Source organism: Scomber scombrus, chromosome 1, assembly GCF_963691925.1.
Source record: "Scomber scombrus chromosome 1, fScoSco1.1, whole genome shotgun sequence".
Taxonomy (NCBI): domain Eukaryota; kingdom Metazoa; phylum Chordata; class Actinopteri; order Scombriformes; family Scombridae; genus Scomber; species Scomber scombrus.
The window spans coordinates 33,948,470-33,970,801 of NC_084970.1; the positions used below are offsets into that span (position 1 = coordinate 33,948,470).

General features: G+C 39.7%; 2 protein-coding genes across 2 annotated transcripts in view; one reads left to right on the plus strand and one right to left on the minus strand.

Annotated features, from left to right (window-relative positions):
* Positions 1-4,532, plus strand: part of serinc4 (serine incorporator 4) — a 31,658-nt gene extending 27,126 nt beyond the window's left edge. The window contains exons 8-12 of the mRNA XM_062418435.1: positions 2,202-2,328; positions 2,662-2,774; positions 3,613-3,797; positions 3,937-3,943; positions 4,294-4,532. Of these exons, the coding sequence (XP_062274419.1) occupies positions 2,202-2,328; positions 2,662-2,774; positions 3,613-3,797; positions 3,937-3,943; positions 4,294-4,532 (671 nt within the window). The remainder of the gene's footprint in view (positions 1-2,201; positions 2,329-2,661; positions 2,775-3,612; positions 3,798-3,936; positions 3,944-4,293) is intronic.
* A 5,739-nt stretch (positions 4,533-10,271) lies between these two features.
* The window catches only part of adamtsl5 (ADAMTS like 5), a 47,815-nt gene continuing 35,754 nt past the window's right edge, over positions 10,272-22,332 (minus strand). Inside the window, exons 8-13 of the mRNA XM_062417415.1 lie at positions 21,467-21,553; positions 18,309-18,472; positions 16,888-17,113; positions 12,735-12,866; positions 11,436-11,507; positions 10,272-10,606 (exon numbers count right to left, since the gene is read on the minus strand). Coding sequence (XP_062273399.1) covers positions 10,272-10,606; positions 11,436-11,507; positions 12,735-12,866; positions 16,888-17,113; positions 18,309-18,472; positions 21,467-21,553 — 1,016 coding nt within the window. The remainder of the gene's footprint in view (positions 10,607-11,435; positions 11,508-12,734; positions 12,867-16,887; positions 17,114-18,308; positions 18,473-21,466; positions 21,554-22,332) is intronic.

Sequence of the window (22,332 nt, forward strand, 5' to 3'; positions counted from 1 at the left end):
GAGTGTGTATGTGTTCATGTGTGTGTGTGTGTGTGTGTGTGTGTGTGTGTGTGTGTGTGTGTGTGTGTGTGTGTGTGTGTGTAATATAGTCTGAGTCCTGTAATTAGCCAGTGTTTTCACTGAGCTCAGGTTCCTCTTTTCCCCACAACACACAAACACAAAACTTCTCTCAGTAATCCACAGCCGGCTGAAACGACCCTCTGGAGGTTGGGCTGGATGTGTGTGTGTACTTGTGTACGTGTGTGTGTACACGTGTGTGTGTGTGTATGTTTTTGAGGGAGTTTGGAGCTTGTGCACATGCATGTGCATGTGTGTGCATACAGTACATATTTGTGAGTGCTATGTGTTCCTCTCCCCTCACCCCAGAAAGAGTCCAGAGGGTGAGTCTTTAAGAGAGAGAGAGAGAGAGAGAGAGAGAGAGAGAGAGAGAGAGAGAGAGAGAGAGAGAGAGAGAGAGAGAGAGAGAGAGAGAGAGAGAGAGACTCAGAAGGGAAAGTGTAGAGCCGAGGCCCCTTTTACAAGAGAGAGAGGAATTTCCCAGGACATTAAACGAAGGAGAAAGAATGAAACAATGAAAATGTGACACAACACTCATCCTGCATGTGGAAAATGTCTTTCTAGCTCTGATGAAAAAAAAACCAAAACTCAAAAGAAATCTCCCAATTGACTCCTGTTTGTTGTGAGTTAAAAAATGAAGTTAATACCAAAACACACCGAATTTAGATCGTAGAACAAGTAGAATCCGACTCTGGTTTGTTTTCCCCCTTAGTACAGTACAGATCTGAACATAGTAACTGCACTTGGATGCAGACTGAAACAACCGACAACCACAAGTACCACAAACACTGGAGCGCTTTGTGGTAGGAACGTGATCTGATCCAACCCAACTACTAGGTGTATTCTGCAGGTTTGAGCTACGTCTCTCATAGACAGGCGTGCTTTGGATGCTGGGATGCGGATAAACGAATTTAACTGTTGCTAACAGCTGGCTGGAGAATTAATCGAGGTCTAACCTGGACTAGCATAACAAAGGACATTGTATTAGGCCAGATTATCTTCTCTAGAAACAGACAAATCTCACCAATGAAAGGAAAGAACGTTCTAGTGACGCATTTTACTTCACTTAAGGAAGTGGCTATTCATCCATTTATTGCTATACTGAATTATTACACATGTGCATCAGTATACTTCAAAATATAGGAACATTTTTGCTTGCAGGTGATATGCCAATCCTTCCCATGGTTTGGGAAAAGTTATGAGGTGTAGACACAAAAATCACTTGGTTACGGTATGGGAAAGATCACGGTTTGTTCAAACAGTAAAATGCCACATTTAACGGTACTAAAACGCCCGACATGACGGTAAAGACTGTCTGGTTCGTGGTCTAAAAGAGGTCAAGTGTTGTGTCAAAGTCTGTTCCCCCTTCAAATAAAGCCCCTCTCCCATTAAGAGTGTGTTTACGTATCAATAAACTATCATCAGAGGCCTACTAGCATCCTGCTCCTTGTCAATAGATGTTACATTTTTGCACCGCTTCTATTGCCTATCCTTACATTCAGTGTGATTTCTTACTGAATTCAAGGTGTTATTTTAAAGGCTCTCAGGTTGAATCTAAAAAAAAAAGGGGGATTCAGTATTAAACTATTGCATTTAACTTCAAATTATGCCAAATGTGCTTCAGTATAACTACGATGAATTTAAATAAATGTCGTCCATATTTTTGTGGATCACTTTCATCACTGTGTCTGTAGTTCGTCTTCACTGGAATGAAAATGATGGGTTTGTTTTACTCATATATATACAGTACAGACATTGTGACTGCTTTGTATTATGAAACAGATCCATTTGTGCTCCCCCCAAACATCTGTCAAATTAAAGCATTTTGCTCCAGTATGGATTTCATAATAAGACACCAAAGAGCTTGAAAAGGTATTACAGGCTGTTTTTCATAAGTTAAACACACAACACGAAGGCATTATGAGGCTGATCTCATATTTCTTCTTAGTATCTATAAAGAGACTCTTCTGTCTTATAACCTCTTTGCATGTTTACCTATTTGTATTGTAAGTAATCTTCTGATTTCACCTTTAAATTCAACCATAACTGCCCCTAACCCATATATATATCTATTTATATGAGACTTGGCATAAACTAAAAAGCTGAAGACCTGCTGAACTTACCTGCTGTGCTCTCTGTGTCAGTTGTGTACCAGGGCATGAACATGACCGTCTGTTACCCGACTGTGGGGCAAGATGACATCCAGAACGAGGGCAACGCCGTCGCCATCATCGGAGCTGCCATCATGTACTGCTGTGTACTCTTTGCATGGTGAGAAATGGTGTTAAACTTTCAAAAGAACGTCCTTTCAGGTACACAAACCAGACATAAGACCAGTTAATTGGGGACAGAAGTCATGTCCCCAACTGGTAAAATGACAATTTTTGGGTCAGTGCTTAAAGTTAAGGTTAGGGTAAGTCTACAGGAAATTAATGTAAGTCTATGTAATGTCCCCAAAAGTGACTTAAGTAAACCTGTGTGTGTAAATCACATCAAACATAAATTACAGAAATATAACTTTCATGGATTTTGAACATAAATATACAATTAAAAAGATTATACAGGAGTAATTTTGTGGTAATAAATGTGTTTTTTTCCCCACAGTAATGAAGCTTCCTACTTGGCGGAGGTGTTTGGTCCATTTTGGATGATCAAAGTTTACCGCTATGAGTTCCAGAAAGCCAGCTGCTGCTTCTGCTGCCCCGAGGAAGAGGAAGGTTTGTACTGATGCAGTTTAAAATCTGAACAGTCTGTTTCCAGGTCAATTTTTTACACATCGGAGTCTGTTTCCAGGTGTGTTGGGAAGTACTACTGCATATGTGGAAAAACTACTGTAAAAAAAAAAGGCTTTTATAGCTCTAGAGGGAAATGTGGAAAAAATGATTAAGTGCATTTGCATGGTGGATAATGTTGGCATCTGGTTGTGACAAGGATGAAAAGCACGTGGAATAAAAAAAGATGATAACTCTGGTTCCGCAGCACCGATTTTGATTCTTCTTACAATTTTACATGATTGTAATGCTAAAATCATTGCAGTACTGATTTAACATTATAAGTGTACAGCTTAAATACTTTAGGAAAAATATAGTACATGGTACAAGGGCATAGAGAAAGTGGCAAAAATAGATGAAATAAACATCTCAGACGGCCTCCGAGTCATGACACTGCCTTTGCATCTTTAAAGTATTGACCGCAAAAATCGATATCAAGTAGTATCAAAACTCTTGTATCAAACGATACCTGCAATTGATCCTTTTTGCACCCAGAGCTACAAAATATGACTGTTTGTACGGACTTTCTCACAGCCAATCAAACTCAAGAGTTCTTTGATTTAATGCATCATGTGATTGCCTGAGAGTCTTGATAACTTATCGAATGAAGTAATCAGTTAGTATCGGTATCACTTAAAGGGTACTTTGATTGGTGCTGCTATCGTCATTTTTTAAACGATACCCAGTCCTTATTGTGGGTGATGTTAGATGGTTGTGATGAGGATGAAGAATGCACATACACGTACACATTCTCACTTACAAAATATTGTCTTTTTTTTCCCAGTCGAGGAGGATTTTGAGATTGAGGAGGAGGACAAAGGCTGTCAGAAGGTGATTCATAACGAGACCCAGCGAGTGGCTTACAGCTACTTCTTCTTCCATTTTGTCTTCTTCTTGGCCTCGCTCTACGTCATGATGACCCTCACGAACTGGTTCAGGTTAGTCGTTGACACCGCTAAAAACACTGACGTTCATATTTCTTCTGATTTCATTTTAAAAGACTCCTCACATCCCGGACATACAATGTTTGACTTCATGCCCTCAAGCAGGCGTTACAGAGCCATAAAAACACACACAAACAGACTCCTGAACAGTTTCTTCCCCATAGCCATCCAGTCAGTCAACAAATCACAATCACACTGACAACCATGGGACAATATGCAATAGGGTGCAATAATGTTTTTTTTTTTAAAATTATTGTATAGTTTAAATCAATAGTGACTGTGCAATAATGTTTTTATCCTATTGTTTTTATTCTATTGTTTCAATTATGCACTTGACACTCAATGTTTCTATTTATTCATATTTTTCATCAATGGATTTGTGTACTGCATTATGTGTATGTTGCTATGCCACTGTGATGAGCCCCCTGCAATTTCATTGTACTACTTATACAATGACAATAAAGGTATATTCTACTCTATATTCTATATCTGATATCCGAGCAGTTTCTTTTGTAGCTCAGAGTTTAAACTGTGTTGTCGTCCGTTCTCCAGCTATGAGTCTGCAGTGCTGGAGACCACCTTCACCCACGGCAGCTGGTCTACCTTCTGGGTGAAGATGTCGTCCTGCTGGGCTTGTGTGATCCTCTACCTCTGGCTGCTGCTGGGCCCTCTGTGCAGCTGTCAGACCGAATCAAGACCTCGCCGCTCACGCATCAAACGTCGCTCAGCGTCCTCCCGTCACGTCACTGTCAGCGTTTGACGCTCTCTGCGAGGGGCCAAGCAGGAACGGCGTGGGCGTGATGTAGACAAGAGGTCAGGTGACTCCAAAACTCCCAGTGGCACCCCGCAGGAGGGGGATTTTCAGGAATGGAGGTCACAGGGGTAAAGGGGTCAAAGACTCACGGCGCTCTGTGAGGGACCAATCGGAAGATTTGGAGCCCCGTTGATACGTGAAGAACTGGGTAACGCCCTGATGTCACCGGCTCCACACCATGAAATTAAAACCACTAATGAAGACTTGACTGTGGTTTTTTTGAAACACACTTACAGTATGAATTGCCAAAGGGATCAGGAGGGGTGAACTCTCACTCTGTATATTGAGGGACTTACAGTACGTCGATGCAAAGGTGGAAACATTTCTCAATTTTTACCTTTTAATTTTAGTGTTATTTTAAATTTCTGGCTGTATTTAGTCTTTTAATATTATAACTAAAAAAAAAGGACTTGTAGATATTTGCTGTATTATTGCTACAAAGGCACTCATCCCTGTTGTTTTTCTGATTTATTTTTGATAAAACTATTTTTTTTCTCCTCCTGTTCGTCCTCTGATCTCAGCCAGGCAGTTGTTAGTTGTGATCATGAATAAAAATCTTTTCCCAAAAGTTGGAAACAGAGAACTGACTGGTGCTAAAAGCATCGCCTGTATTCAGACTTTATCTCATGATGTGAGACCATGGTCCTTACTGATGCATATTCAGTAGTTTTCAAGGAATAATTGCAATGTGAAAAAGAAAGAAAGAAAAAGAAAATGTTCCAGTCGCCTGTGGTGTCGAACCATGTGTGAAGGTTGATGATTTATACTTCCTACACAAACTGAAGTGTTTGGTTTGAATGAGAGCCTTTAGACATTTCTGAAAGGAATACTTTAACATTTTGGGAAATATACATTAGGACTTCAACTCTTTACACTCTGAGAAAAACGTCACACAATAGAGCCCAAGGTGATATCCTTGAATGTCATGTTTTGGTCTGGTCATCAGCCCAAAAAATCCAAAGATTTTTAAGTTTACTATCATGTCAAACTAAAATGTCAAACTTTCTCACATTTGAGACGCTGCAACCAGCAACTTTTGGGTGTTTTTCCCCCTTAAAAGATGGCTAAAATAAATCATTGTATCATCAGCATATATGCATATTCGCTTTCTTGCTGGGAGTTAGATGAGAGGATCGATACTTCTCTGAGGTCTGTAAACTAAATATGAAGCTACAACCAGCAGCCAGTTAGCTTAGCTTAGCATAAAGACTGGAAGCAGTGGGGGAAACAGCTAGCCTAGCGCTTTATACTCGCTTAACTGATTTCTTAGCTTCAGTCAAGAAATATTTCCTGCTCATAACTTATTGAAAAACCATAACTTGTGCATTTTACATTTCTGCTTGTGTATAGATTAAAGTAACCAGATAAAACGTGAATTTGTGAGTTTTAGAGGAGCTTCGGACAGAGCTCGGCTAGCTATTCCTTATGTTTCCAGTCTTTATGCTAAGCTAATTGACTCAGTCTATAACTCCATAGTTGATGCACAGCCATTGGAGTTGTGTTGATCTTCTCTGCCTCTTAGCAAAACAGCAACATAGCAACATATTTCCCAAAGAAATGTCAAATTGTTCCTTTCACATCTGTTACCCAACTTTTAAAATCCTGTATAATATTGAACTTCCGCTTTACAACCTGCAAATTAGTACAAAACCCCAATTAATTTAAAATCTGCTGCTGGAAATGATCATGAATTACGATTGATGTAGTTACACAGAATAATTGCATGAACTTTATTTCATTTAGTGCTCGCAGTTACAAACCAGAAAATGTATAAAGACAGAACCAATTGAATTGTTTTTTTTTTTCATTTTTCATTCACAAACACAAACTCGCAGCTTATGATTCTTATACGGTCCAAAGCCAAAGAAAGGTTGTTTTTTTTGTGTATGTGTGTGTTTATGTAAAACCTGAATGGTCTAAGATAACGGGAATAACACATTCTCTTTACGGTATTTTCTCTGAATCATTTCACAGGATTGATTTTTTAAATGCTCAGTGACAGGCGGCTTGATTAAACGAGTGAGAGGCAGCTAAACTGAAATGCATGATGTTCTTCAAAAGGTCAACATTACAGATTTGTTTAATTTTGGGGGAAAAATTACAATGCTTTTTTATTTCACAAACAATGAAGAACAAGTTTGTTGCTTTTACAGTACATCTTTCACTTCTATACCCGATGGTACTGTACATAGTCCAAATAGATCTAAATATGACTTTATTGTTTACATGATGTTTTTGCATTTGTTTTTTTATCAATTTTGAAAAAAGAAAGAAGCAAAAACTGAAACCTGGAGTGCTCAAAGAAAACATTAAAATAAAAAGACATCTGAACTCCAGAAGGGATAGAAGATTTCTGTCTCATGCCTTCAGATGAAATAGTCATATTATATAAATCTAAAATAGCCTCTACTGAAGGGAAACTGAGCTGAATGTGTTGTGAAGACTTTCATACAGTTGATGAGCAGTAATTTGGTTCAGTTAAAATAAAACATGTACAGTTGTATTATCTGTAGTTTAGTGTTGTGTTTCCTTTGTTGTAGATGTGAAGCTTCTTTTTTTTTTGTAAATACATTTGTTTTTCTTACAAATGCTTCAGTTTCTCGTGTCTGGTTTGTTGTCGACTGTGTAGCCGCCTGATGAAAGCAAAAATCATCTCAGGCTCCTTTTACACTGCTGTGATTTTGGTTTTGCCTGAAATGAAAGACACTAAATCGTGAATCAAAAAAATGGTCTTAGACAGCGTGAGAAAAAATTCTGACTGTCCGAAATTTAGGAACAGTCTCTTGCAATGTGACCCGCATCTGCAAACCGACCAATTCCCAGCCAGCATGTCCATGTGGGCTCCACATGGGTTAAATTCAGGCTACGTGGGTACTGAGTGGGCATGGGCTTGAACTGGGCACATTTTTTGCAGGTCCCACATGGTTTCAGTAAGATGGGCCCCACATGTGAAGCCCACATGGGTTGACTGTATGAACCCCATAAGGGATGTAAGGGGGCTAAGCGGGCATGGGCATAAACAGGGCAAATGGTATGGGCCCCATATTGTTTCAGAAACATGGGCCAAACATGTGTAACTCACCCAGTTGGGCCCAGCCTGAAACCCAGTCAGAATACCCTTGAAGCCCATGTGGGTAAACACAGATGGGGCCACCATGGACATGCTGGCCGGCATTATTCTGAGCAATGAAACCCAAACATCCTTCTCACCCTCCAGCTCCTCCTGGATCCCCCCCAAGGTGTTCCCAGGCCAGGAGAGATCCGATGTTTGTTCTGGGTCTGTCCCGGGGTCTCCTCCAAGTTGGGACATGGCCGAAACACCTCTAAAGGGTCCAGGAGGCGTCCTCACCAGGTGTCCAAACAACCTCAGCCTGAGCCCAGACACTCTCCAGAGGAAGCTCATTTTGGCCGCTTGTATATGCAATCTCCTTCTTTGGGTCACTACCCAAAGCTCGTGACTATAGGTGAGGGTTGGAAAAGAGCAGAGAGTCGTCTGGAAGTGGAAGAACCGGCTCGAGTGGAAAAAGGACTATTGTGGATGCTCTATGGGCCAGAAAACATGGAAGACCAAGGAATGAATGAGTGCCATCTTTGAGCGTGCTATCTAGTTCTCCTTGATACAATCTGCGGTACACACAAACAAAATAAGATGGAGGCAAAATGAGAAAAGAAATTGCTACATTTTTAAAACATAAGAGTGATGTGGACCCTCAAACTGATATCTAACAGTCTGATACCGTTACTACGCCCGTCTCGCATAATGTGACATGCAGTAGTCGTACACCATTGTTGTCGCTCAATCTAAAGGCGACTTTAAAATGTGTGTTATCAGCTTTAATTCCAAATTCAATTACAATGTTTGTTTTTTGTTAAACTCTCTAATAAAGAGAATGCATCTTTATCATCCATAGTTACTCTTTTTGGCACGTTTATAGATGAGGTTTGACAGGAAAATGTGATATTTCAAATACGTTACACAATGCACAGACGTTAACTAGCAGACTGCAAGTTCTTAAAAATAATTATAGTCAAATGATACTTTAGTATATTTGTAGCTAATCAGTGCCACACAATAAAATACTGTATATTTCATATTCTCTTTCATGTAAAGCATCACAAAAACAGACCTGATTTAACACACTAGGAAAAAAATGAATACCACGATATGAGCAACATAAACACTGTGAGAGACGTTACACAAGTGAAACACAAGTAATGTGTTATGGTTTAAGCTTATTTTTTTTATATATAAATACACTGTGAAGCGATATGTTGTTACTATATCTTGAGTTAAAAGGTAAAAGAAAAAATCCACCTCCAAAACCTGTTATGCAAGACGGAGATCAGTCTATGATGTTTGATGTTAATGTGATCATTGAATTTGGTCAATTTCATTTTTCTAATATTGAATTTTGCTTTCCAGAATATATGTAGCATTAAGAAGATAAAACAATATATGTGATGGCAGAGTTGAAATAGTTAGAATATGTCTGTGAACATATTCATATTTCCCGAACAGAAAAAAATATAATAATTTTGGTATCTGAGAAGCATTTTCCCCTCTGTAAATTTCTATTTCCACTTTTTTTTTTTTTTTTTTTTAAAAGGTATCCACAATATATCAGTCTCCTGCATACTTAAATTATACTATACGCTTGTTTTTTTCTGTCACTTTGTGTATAGACAGTGGCATAAACACTAAATTACACATGATCCTCAGCTGCCGTTGCTATGGAGACGAGCCCATTTAGAGTGTAACTCACAGGTGAAGCAAATTCAGAGCACTTAATTGACACCATGGACCCTTTTCATGGCAAACATTTTGACCTGTCAAGGCCGAAAAATCACAGGTGTAAATAATAATAATAAAAATAATAATAATGATGTTGGTGAGTGAGCGTGCACAATAGCAGAGAAATACAATGCAGTTATTAATTAATGCTATTAATTCAATCTGTGCTTTTATCTGCTTTGAAAAGTCGAAATGTCTGCTGTGAAAATGGTCCAGTTAAAAACAAAGCATGGCACCGAACCTTAAATGGTGATTTTCTATCTCCAGTTAAATCCTTTAAGCATTCAGCGCTCCAAACACTCTCAAAAAGACACAGTTTGTTGTCACCTGCTGCCATTTCTGATGCAGTTTTTCAGACTCAGACTTGCTGCTATTAAGCCTTTTCTGAGCTGCTAGAAATATTTAACATTATGGGGAATTTAGGTAATTTACTCCCAGGAAAAAGCAGAGGAAACCAGTGAAAAGTTGCTGTTTTGAGGTGGATTTTTCCTTTAAAACAACACACAAAAAATGTCATTAATGTATAAAACAAAAATTAAATGAGTGGTGGAAAAACAGCAATAACAAAAAGGCCATTTCAGTCAATGTTCTTCTCTTTGGTATGTGTTTAAAGGTGGGCACAAGCGTCCACCTAAAGTGCTCTATATGGTACAGTAAGCTGCTCAGGCTTTTAAATAAACTTGGAGTCTTTTCTTTTTTTTTTGAGTTTCAAATGAAGCTGAAAGTATCCGTCAACGATCCAACTGTCATCTCTTCTCCGGTGACACCACGGCACGGGTCGCTTAGATCCACAAGGAGCGTGATGATGTTTTAAAAGGAGTCCAGAAATGAAACAATAGAAGAAAATAAAGCTTCGGTATGAGCTTTATCATCTCCGACACACACACACACACTCATCCCCTGTGTTCTCCTCGTTGTCTGCGTCCTCTGTTGCTGCAGTGCGTTTCCAGAAGCTGCACCATTTCATCCTCTCTGGGCGAGTACGGCACCAGGTAGCTGTCCTCCTCCAGCAGGATGCGGTTTAACGTGTGCTCATAGTTAATGTGACGACGCACCATAAGTACATACTGTCTCCCCTCCTCCATGTTGGGGCAGTCGCACACGTTCGGGACCCACAGGAACTCCCGGTGCTCCAGGCGGAAGCGGTTCCGGTAGGTGTGGATGATCTGGACGTCGTAACGCGTCTCCTCGCCTCTGTACAGCTTCCCGAGGACTCGGACCCGGAAGACTGATGAGAAGTAAAGATATTCTAATATTTCAAGAAATGTTGTTTTATATATAAAGTTATTTAACCCTGTAAAGCCTGAACCATCAAATAATCACCAGAAAATGTTTAATGGACCTTCAGACAAATAAAAAATTAAATAAATTATATTTTGCATATATGAGTTTTGTTTTGTATCATATTTCATACATCTGGAATTTTTGCAATTTATTTTTCATAGAATGTTTTTTTGAAAAAAAACAAAAATATGTTGAATACAACATTTTAAATTATTCCTAAGCCCTTATAGTTCCTGCGTAAAACTCATATCAATATCAATGCGATAATTGACAGATTTATATATACCTGATGCATCTAATCTGACACATTTACAACCATAAAATAAGCTACAAAATATTCATTAATTCAACATTGCCTCTGAATTGTGGCTCACTAATCGACAACTTTGATCTTGGATGCTTCAAATACTCATATGTGCCAACAGCAATTCAACTCATGAATGGTGCTAAGTGAGGCTGTGGGGTTCGTGCCATGGTGTTCTCATCATTATTATCTTTTAATCTTTCCACTGGGAGATGTGCAATATGGGAGATGTGCAATATGGGAGATAGATGTGCAATCTGTGGGTTGTGCAATACGTCATATGTGCAATATACTCCGTGGGGATTCGTGCAAATTTCCCTGAAGGGACAATAAAGTATATCATATCGTATCGTATCAAATGAAAGGTCTCCTGGTGGTTTATCTGTGTACTACATGTATCTGATCGTAGAGCTCTCTAAAACTCGTGCATTAAATATGATTCACTTGGCGTAACAGGGTTCAGACTTACCAAAGTCCTTTTGGCAGTACTGTCTCTGGCGTTCCCTTCGACCTTTAACCCGCAGACATTTTCCACAATTCCCTGCAGAATAAAACCGAGCAGACGTAAGCTCACAATTTAAGAGTTTAATATAAAAAACAGAACTTAAAAGGAATTCTATCACATGCTGGAAAATATGCTAGCTTGCTGTCTTTTTTGGGAGTTAGATGAGACTATAACTAACACTAAACACATCTGTGATTTTACAAGTTTTATTCTAATATATCTGGTGTTCACCTCATTAACCCTCCTGTCGTCCTCGAGTCAAGGAAGGAAGGAAGGGAGGAAGAAGGAAGGAAGGGAGGAAGAAGGAAGGAAGGGAGGAAGAAGGAAGAAAGGGAGGAAGAAGGCAGGAAGGGAGGAAGAAGGAAGGAAAAGAGGGAGGAAGGAAGGAAGGGAGGAAGAAGGAAGGAAGGGAGGAAGAAGGAAGGAAAGGAGAGGAAGGAAGGAAGCTAGGGGAGGAAAGAAAGAGAAGGAGGGAGGGAGGGAAGACGGAAGAGAGGAAGGAAAGGAAGGAAGGAAGGAAAGAAGGAGGGAGGGAGGAAGGAAGGAAGGGAGGAAAGAGAGAGGAAGGAAATAAAAAGAGAAGGAGGGAGGGAAGAAGGACAGACGGAAGGAAGGAAGGAAGGAAGGGAGGAAAGAAAGAACAGTCAAAACAGACGGGGTCAATTTGACCCGGGAGGACGATACAAAGGTTAACAGATGTTTGTGAGAAAAGAAACAAATCAGAACTTTGTGGTTGATTTGTTAAAAATAGTGACATCATCCTCAGAAATATAGTGCCAGGAAAAATATTGCATCACAAATATTATGCAAGTTAATGTAAGCTGACAACAAGTCTTAAAACCGACATATTTATTCTATCAACATGACAAACATTAGCATAATATGGTCTCTGCTGCTAACTGCTTCAGCGTGTCCTGAGAATGACATCATCGGGATGATCAGTCACTGCGAAATGTGACCCGTTCATCATTTCCCCCCCAAATAAGAACATGACGTTTGACTCAATAATGAAGTGAACGTTAGGCTTTTAGCTTAGCTTAGCAGATCAGAAGCACCTGGGATAAATAGCTATCATACTTGTAGCCCCGATGGTCCAAGTCATACATCTAAAAAAGGTCTAGTTTACTCATAGTGTGTTTGTATTCGAATGTGATGACTTTTGATAATTTTCCTTAGTCTCTACTGATCGTATAGAGATGAAGAGAGTCTTTTTAGTAGCCTGTGATTAATTGTGACTGAGCAGTAAAGTAGTAATGAACGTACTTCCAGGTATCGGATGAGGCAGGAGGTTTCTGTGGTTCTCCTCCCGCTCCAGGCGGGGCAGGATGGGCTGGTGGGGAGGACGCTGGTGGCGGTTGTGGTGGGAAGGTTGGCGAGGCGGCTTCACGGGCCTTACTAGTAAGACACAAATCATAACAATTACAATGTCAATAATGTTGTACATTTTATTTTCATGTTTATCTTCTCAAAGCAGATTTTTTCCAACATATTTTGCTGTATTTTTTATCCTCTGTAGCATTTTTGAACAGTAAAATATACATTACCATCATCTTATAGCTCATTTATGAATACTTTATCCTCTCAAGTATAGTTGATAAAAACTTTGAGAGCAGAATAAATCATAAAGTTTATATTCTTCTGCTGTAGATAGTTAAAAACTTGTTTCATGTCCCATGTGTTGGGCCTTAAAAATGTGTCCATTTGCTCGGCTGATCTCCAGCTGCAGTTCACACACCAGATACCAATTTGTCAAACTTTCAAACTATTCAAACTTTTATTGAAATAGGAAATGTTGCAGAGAAAAAATAAAACAGGAAATTCTTTGAACATATTGCTCTAATGAAACAGCAGATTTCTCTCAAAAAAATGCCTTTGGTGTATTAATAGTCTTGTTTAACATCAGAAATGTTTCAGTAAACAACAAATGTGTTTTACCACAAAGACATAAAATCCCCAAAACCAGCATTTATAGCTACAATCTCTCTACTTTCAATCATCGTAACTGCTTGAAACTTTCCTCGTTATGAAATTTGCAGCTGGCGAACTCAAGCCAGTGATCATTTAATGTGTCATGAATATCAATAATATCATTTTCCAATTTATAAAAGGAAGACCATGTGTTTAAAACATGTTTAAAGTATCCATCACTATCCATGAAATGCATGGGAAACATCAAAGTATGGGAGTGTTACAATATAGTCTGAATGTGTGGCTTTTATATGAAGTGAACAGTTATTTTCCGGATTAATTGTTTTGCTTGTAAATGTCAGAAGAGAGAGAAAATGCCCTTTTCAATTTCTAAGATCTCATGATGACGTCTTTAAATGTCGTTTTTGGGCCGATGAACAATCTAAAATCCAAAGAAAGTCAGTTTACTGTCACGTTTGACACAAAAAATCTTTAAATCCTCACATCTGAGAAGCTGCAAACAACAAATATATGTATATTTATGTTAAACAAAATGTCTAAAAGGATTATTTAGTTATGAAAATAGCTGCAAATTCATTTTCCGTTGATCAGCTAATCGATTATTCATTGAGAGTCTAAAGCAAACGTGGCATAAATGCATTTCAATGCTTTGAGTATGCCAATTTTAATTGTATAAACCTCCAATTCTAATGAGAGGAGACAGAAATCTCAGCGATGGATATTAAGAACAAAAAAAACCTCCACAAATGAAACCACAATGATCTTGCCGGCTGGATAATATCAGAACTAAGTAAGAACATGTTTTTTTGGGGATGTTTTTTTGTGATTTGGGTGAACTTTAGAAGAAGCAAACGTCCAATTTAATTTCAAGGATGAAGGCAGAAACATTATGAAGGTGCAATTTTACAGCAATTTGGAAATCATGTGCAAAACTGCGCCGTTATCACCATTAAAGAGTTTAGGGTGAGATGTGTGATTTCCTGTTTTTAGCAAGGTTCAATGATAAAGAATTACTGTGCAGCGGCTGGAAATCTCACCTTGTACAGTCAACTCACTATTTCTGGCAACAACAATAGAGTCAATTTCTTGTTTGGCGTGAATTCACACCAGCTGGAAAATATTTAGATTCATTCCAGTATCAGATAGATTTCGACAGGAGGCACAAGTCCTTGGGCTGTGTGCAGATTTCCATGTAATTCTGAGTTATTTAAGGAGGTCAGCAGAGCTTCAGCACATGTGTACCGCAGGCTTATCACTGAGAGATAAACCAGCCGCATTCCTCAGCAGCAGCCACCGTGTCAGCCTGCAGATCGACTCCTGTTCTGTGTCTTAATGTGGACGAAAGACTCGGAGCCGGGTCGTCCACCCAGCAGGTGTTTTCATTTACTCCGCATGATTTGACTTTTTGACATTTCCCCTCATTCTCCGGCTGCTCGTTTAGTGTCACCTGTTGGTTTTGGAAAGCTTACGTCTTTATCCCTCTCATTAGTGCACGACTGAAACCACCTGTGAGGATGTGCATGGATTTAAGTTTGATTAAAAGTCAATTGAAACTTAAAGAAAAGAAGACATAACCTACACATTTCTTTAATTTTGTGTAAAAATGATTACTTCCTTTATGGATCGATCTGTAAATTAGTCGTTTGGTCCATAGATTGATGAGTGTGTGTGACATTGTTTGCTCAAATGTTTATAGTTACTTAAAGTATAATGAAAGGGAGAGCAATAGAAGGAAGACAGGCTTTATATAAATCAGGCTTAATGCAAATATTCAAGTTATTTTTGTATTATTATGTATTTAGGTAAATATGATTTTTGTACTCAAACACCACATAAAAGACAATTTAACACTTTTTCTATGGTCATACTGGTAAATTAATGATAGAAATCAGGTGGTGGCAATAAAGCCTACTATTATTCATTAAGTACATGAATTTATTGACATTTATATCACACTTTTTTGTCAGTGCTTCCTAGTTATATAATTCCTAGTAATATAATTAATCATTTAACATAACCTGGACTCAGGTAAGTGGCAGGGAATTAACCAATTACATAAATAATCAATCTAGGTTGATTTAAGTTTTCTGTGACAGTGTTTGCTGCAGGGCTGATAGCGCCGATTCAACTCCATAAAAAAAGACTTCCTGTCTCACTTTAAGTTCATAGATGTAAATCATTACCTCACAGCCCGCAGCGATGTACAAACACTGATGTTACTGTTTACAGCTGGCAAGAAAACATTTTCAAGTATTTGTTAATTCAATTTAAGGCTTTTTAAAACCTTATATGGCCTTTTTTTTTTAAAGGAAAGTGAATTAAATGTTTTTTAAGGCCTGCAGATCTACAATAGTAGACTGATGTTTTTATGAATGGATCCTGATAACGTTTCATACTGCTCCATTGCAGGATTGAATGTTTTATGAGGAAGTAAATGTTTGTTGACTTCAAGGATACACACACAATATGTTTGTTTACAAGGAAACCGTATATGTCACCTTTAAATGGAAACCTCAGCTTTATTTCTAGCTACTGATGAAAACATAAAGATATTTATAAAGCACCAAAATCAGACATAAACTGGTCAGATTAATCCAAGCTTCTCTGTGATCTTTGCAGCATAATCAAAGCAGCTAAACTGGCCTCCAAATGTCCTTCATTACCTTGTTTTTATTTCATGTTTGATACTGTAGCATGACTCCATTTACATTACACTTACATTTACGTGAATAATGAGAAGTCATTAAAGTGCTCAGATAAATAAAAATCACTTTCTCTGCTAATGAAGACAGTGAGATGCAAGCAGAAGATCCAGAAAAGCTACTAAAGGACCATGTGATGAGATTATTTAAGTATAATTTTACTCTTGGCCCTTACATACTGTTCAAAATCATCATCAGTCTTTAATAAATTGGTGATTAATCCTTAATGAAGCTTTAAGAAAGCAGAGACAATTTAATCTTTAGTTTTTAAGTTTTTTGATTATAGAGAAAAAACATTTAAAATCACATTATATATATATTGGTCCTATGTTAGTTAACACAGGAGAACATTTCAATTAATTATTTTAAATGTGCACAAACATTTTTTTAGAAAGTAGAAATATTTCCTTTTTTTGTTGCATATTCTGGGTCACTTTACGATAAGTCATCGAATTTCTGGCTGTAAGGAAAAGTTTTTACAGTGTTTCTTTTTTTTTTCTTCCCTCAAATGTAAGAAATGGGTCAAATTAGACCCTGAACAATATGTAAGGGTTACAACTGTCTCATGGTCTGTCTGTTTGTGTTTCTTACTCTGCTGGACGCCTCTTTAGAAATTAACTTGGTGAATACGAAAGTCAAAATTGTGACACTGAATTGACATTTTTATGTGTTTTTCATGCTTTAGTAGTTTGAGGATGAGCAGATAACTGATTAATTTAAATTCTGGAGAGTTTCTCCTTTTAAATTCATGCTTTCCTCTGTGAATATGATTAGATGGGACTTACACCAGTGGGGTCGGGGGGTGACAGGAGGAGGTCTGGTACTGGTGGTGGTAGTGGTGGTGGTGGTGGTGGTTGTGGTGGTTGTAGTGGTGGGTTGCTCCCAGGGGACGTAGCTGGCAGTGTGGTGAGCCTGACGCAGCGGACTCCTCCTCCCATGGTAGAGGGCGTACTGGTCTGGTGGCAGCCAGTACTCGTATTCGATCCCCGGGTTTCTGTCGGTCGCCAGAACCTGCAAACGAGGACCACACGGAAACATGTAGAGGTTTCGATTTGCTTTTATATTTTACCTGATAGACCAGCCTACAGTGTAAGCACATTTTCACATTGCATGCATGAATCAATCACAAAACAGTGTTACATTTACATTGTTTGGTTTAACTCCAGACCAGCTCTTAGAAACATCTTTTACGGCTTTATAACCAACAAAACAACCTCACCATTAGGTCTATTTTCTGGTGCTTTCAACTGTAGCTGTTATTCACTTAGATGGTGACGTTGTTTTTGCCAACTATTGTTTCCCAGGTCAAGAATTAACATTTAATTTAATCAGTTTGCTCTTTGCTTTATAGGACTGGTCCAGATCCTTGTATCCCTGCACTGCAGCTGCACTCTCATGTTTTATCTCTTATTCTATTTCAGCTTATTTTCATCTTTTTAGTTTTAAATCCTCCATAAATGTCTTTTGTGTGTCTTTTACGTCTCGTCTTAATGCCCTTTATGTTCAAGGTAAAGACACTTTAGATTTGCCTTGTTGCTGAAACATGCTACACAAATAAACATGCCTTGCCTTGTAATCCTTAAAGGGGATGAGGTAAGGGTAAAGGGGTTATAAGATTAACTACAATACATGAGGGATGAACAAGAAGGCATGGCAGCTAAATGAACCATACATTCATTTCTCTCTTTGTGCTTCACAACTCTTTTTTTTTTTGGGGGGGGGGGGGGGGGAACTAGATCTGGGGGAAAAAAAGCTTTGTAAAGCAAAGTGAACACAGCTGAAACTCATGTTCTTATTGTGTCTCAGGAGGAACCGATAGTTAACATCTGTTTGGTCAAATATGTGCAAAGAATTTCACTGGAAGCAATCAATTATTTTTTTATTCAAACCTGTTTTTTCCTCATTACGTGAAACGCTTAAATGATAAGCCAAAAAAACTTCAGTGTTGCACAATGTTGGAAAAGGAGAATGTGTTAATCTTTTACTGGCTTTGGTGCCTGCCTGGCTGGCGTGATGGCGTCTGGTGAGTAAACAGAGTTACGGCCGTGCCCTCAATAAAGCAGGCCTGACTTTAATATGAAATAAAAGAGCGCAAACAGGGCGAGGCTTTACAATGACTTTCCAATTAAATTCAAATTAACAAAAGGGTGTTAAATGTTAAGGAGATTTCCAGCTCCTGAGACCAGACATCTTCAGGGACTCTCACCATCAGATGCAGGTCTTCCATTGTGGGTCCCGGCACCTCGAAGCTCTCCCAGGTGTCTGCCGAGCGTCGGTACAGCAGTTTGGTCCCGGCGACGCTATACTCGCCCGGGATGCTGATCTTCCAGTTGCCGTTGATCACAAACTGGGAGCGACCGTTCTGAAGGGCTGAGGGAGGAAGGGGGGGGGGGAAACATTTGTGTTGATAAGAGAGTCACTAGTTAAATATTTCTCATGACTTAAAGGATAAGGTTGGGGGATTTTCTATATTTTTTCTTATCGTCAACAAAACTCACACGCAGAGCTAAACCAATAATGATCTCATTCTGCTAACAAGTGTTGTGTGTGTATCCAAAGCCTGATAGATCTCATTCCCCGTGCCACAGACCTCCATGGTTGTCCAAAAACTATTAAAACACTGATACACTGGGTGATATGTTCCTTTATTATGAAGAGTTTGGTCCAAAGAGTCCAAAGACTTAAGACAGCCATCATGTTTTCAGTGTCCAGAGAGTAGTTCTGTGTAAGGCAGATGCTACTGTCTTTCTAGCTTGTTGTGCTACATATCACAACAACTTCATTTATACTGAAGTTATTTGAGAAATTTATAATGTAGGATTAAGTTAAGAAGTTGTGATATGTACCAATGGGTGTCGGAGACATTGAAAATGTAGGTGGGACGATCTTGGGCTATTCAATAAAGGTCCGATGCTGGACTCAAACCGCTGATCTTGCAATTTTTAGGCATGCACCTTAACCACTTGGCTACCCACCTTAACTGTAGCTAATCATTGGTGTCTGAGCATCAATGATAAGCTACAGTCAGCAGTGCTCGTGTGTGATGGTGGTGGTGATGATTTGTTGGAGTGGACAGACTGATGCACTAGGTCAGGAAGTTGTGATATAAGAGGAGTTGAAAATGTGGATGGGACGATCTTGTGGAGGTGGAGGTGGGATTAGGGAATGGAATAAAGTTCAGATACTAGACTCAAATCGCTGAGCTTGCAATTTTAATGCATGCACCTTAACCACTCGGCTACCCACATTAACTTAGCTACCTGGTGTCTGAGTATCAATGATAAGCTGCAGTCATCAGTGCCCATGTGTGTGTATATGTGTATGTATGTGCACACTGTGTGAGAATCTGGGTGTAAAGTAGCAATGAAAATATTGGGATGGAGTTTGATTGATTTGGGGATTCTCTCAATAAGCAAGCAGAGTGCATTTGATTGTGGTGATGATGATTAAGATTCTCCTTGCAGCTTAAAAAAAAAGCTATCACAAAGAAATGGCACAAAGAGGACCCACCTACTCAGAGGGACTGGCTGGACATTATTGAAGAGATTCACCTTATAGAGAGACTTACACCTACTATAAGAATACATCAATCAACATGTGAAGACAGATGGGAAAAAACGGGATTAGCTATAAAGAATTAATGGATCTAACCTCATGATAGAGACCCTGGATTATTGTTAATTGACACTATATTGTCTCTGTGTTTTTTGTGTGTTGTACATATGTGAAAACTAATAAACCATAAATATAAAAAAAGTGTGTGGGGGGGGTCCAAACTAATCATTTCAAAAAGTGGGTGGCATGTAGCACATCAATATAGTAAAGCTGTAAATAGGACCAAGTTTGTGTACATGCTTAGTTTTTTTCTTCCTTACACGATCGCTTTTTTTAGTCTTAGGATCCATTTTTAAACAAACTGACATGCCGAAACTGTTTGTAACTCACTGACATGTTTTTAATAGTTTTTGGACAACAGCTACAGGTCTACAGCACAGAGGAATACGATATATATCAGGCTTTGGATAGACAGACACGCACAATATAAGAGATTTGTTGACAATAAAAATCTAGATAAGTAGCCAGACATATCCTTTAATGCCAGAAATCTGCTCTCCATATCAGTGGGTCATGTTGAGGTAAAGGCAGAGGCTGCCAGAGGCAGAAAATATGCCACCTGACTATATAAGGCAGCTGCCTCTCCTCGGCACGGAGAGAGGGATTTTCCATGACATGAACTGGAAACAAGCGCCTTCACCTGCCTTGCCTCAGTGGCCAGACCAAAGCCTTTTACTAGCGGCTCTTTCAAGACCACAGTGTGTGCCGTTTTGGGAACCGCTTTAATTTTGGTCCCATAAACAAGGATGAGAATAGACGCCCTTGGTTATTATGTTACCTGGAAAACACACTGAGCCCCTCCTGTCTCTGGGGAGAGGAAGTTAAAGCAAGTCTAAGTATTCATTTAAAGCATCTGATTTAACCCACCTGTTGTCCTCGAGTCAAGGAAGGAAGGGAGGAAGAAGGAAGGAAAGGAGGAAGGAAGGGAGGATGGAAGGAGGGAAGGGAGGGAGGAAGGAAGGATGGAAGGGAGTAAGAATGAAGGAAAGGAGGAAGGAAGGGAGGAAGAAGGAAGGAAAGGAGGGAGGAAATAAGGAAAGGAAGGGAGGAAGGAAGATGGAAGGAAAGGAGGGAGGGAGGAAGAAAGGAAGGAGGGAAGGGAGGGAGGAAGGAAGGATGGAAAGGAGTGAGGAAGAAGGAAGGAAAGGAGGGAGGAAGAAGGAAGGAAAGGAGGGAGGGAGGGAGGAAGGAGGGAAGGAAGGAGGGAGGGAGGAAGAAAGGAGGGAAGGAAGGAGGGAAGGAGGGAAGGGAGGGAGGAAGGATGGAAGGGAGGAAGAAGGAAGGAAAGGAGGAAGGAAGGGAGTAAGAAGGAAGGAAAGGAGGAAGGAAGGGAGGAAGAAGGAAGGAAAGGAGGGAGGAAGAAGGAAGGAAAGCAGGGAAGGAAGGAGGGAGGGAGGAAGAAAGGATGGAAGGGAGTAAGAAGGAAGGAAAGGAGGAAGGAAGGGAGGAAGAAGGAAGGACAGAAGGAAGGAAGAAAGGGGGATGGAGGAAGAAAAGAAGGAAGGGAGGAAAGACAGAGGAAAGAAAGAAAGAGAGAAGGAGGGAGGGAGGAAGGACAGATGGAAGGAAAGAAGGAAGGAAGGAAAGAAGGAACAGTCAAAACAGACGGGGTCAATTTGACCCGGGAGGACGACGCAAAGGTTAAACTGCAGCTATGGAGCCTGAGACACAAAGCGCTTTCATCTACACAGAGCTGAAACTGACCAGGTGGCTCATGTTTGTATACGTGTGTGACGAGCTGAATCTTACCTAGATAATTCCTGCTGTTATCGGTGACTCGGATGTGAGTTGCTCCAGCTGGTATCATGGCCACTTCGTTGTATCCGAAAGGTCCGCCTGGCCAAGAGAGACACTTAGTTAGAGGCTAAGTTTTCCTCTACTTCACATAATTAAAGGGAAAATCTCTGTTTTACAACGTAAGACATGAGCACTGCATCAAAAACAGCTTTACGACAAAGTAAAATGAGTGAATGAGAGGAGAGAAAAGCCTCAGATGGCTTTTAAAAGTTATTTCCATCTGAATGAAGGAAACATTAAAAATGAGTAAATATAGCAACACCTTAAGTTCAAACTACGGGTTGACTGTTTAAATTCTGTTTACAGTGAGATGCTGAGATGACTTAGAGAGGTCAAACAGAACGAGAAGTCATGTTCTGCATGACGGAGGAAGGAAAGGAGGGAGGAAGGAAGAAAGGAGGGAGGGAAGGAGGGAAGGGAGGGAGGAAGGAAGGATGGAAGGGAGTAAGAATGAAGGAAAGGAGGAAGGAAGGGAGGAAGAAGGAAGGAAAGGAGGGAGGAAGGGAGGAAGAAGGAAGGAAGAAGGAAGGAAGGAAGAAAGGAGGGAGGGAAGGAGGGAAGGGAAGGGAGGGAGGAAGGAAGGATGGAAGGGAGTAAGTATGAAGGAAAGGAGGAAGGAAGGGAGGAAGAAGGAAGGAAAGGAGGGAGGAAATAAGGAAAGGAAGGGAGGAAAGAAAGGAGGGAGGGAAGGGAAGGGAGGGAGGAAGGAAGGATGGAAGGGAGTAAGAATGAAGGAAAGGATGAAGGAAGGGAGGAAGAAGGAAGGAAAGGAGGGAGGAAATAAGGAAAGGAAGGGAGGAAGGAAAGGAGGGAGGAAG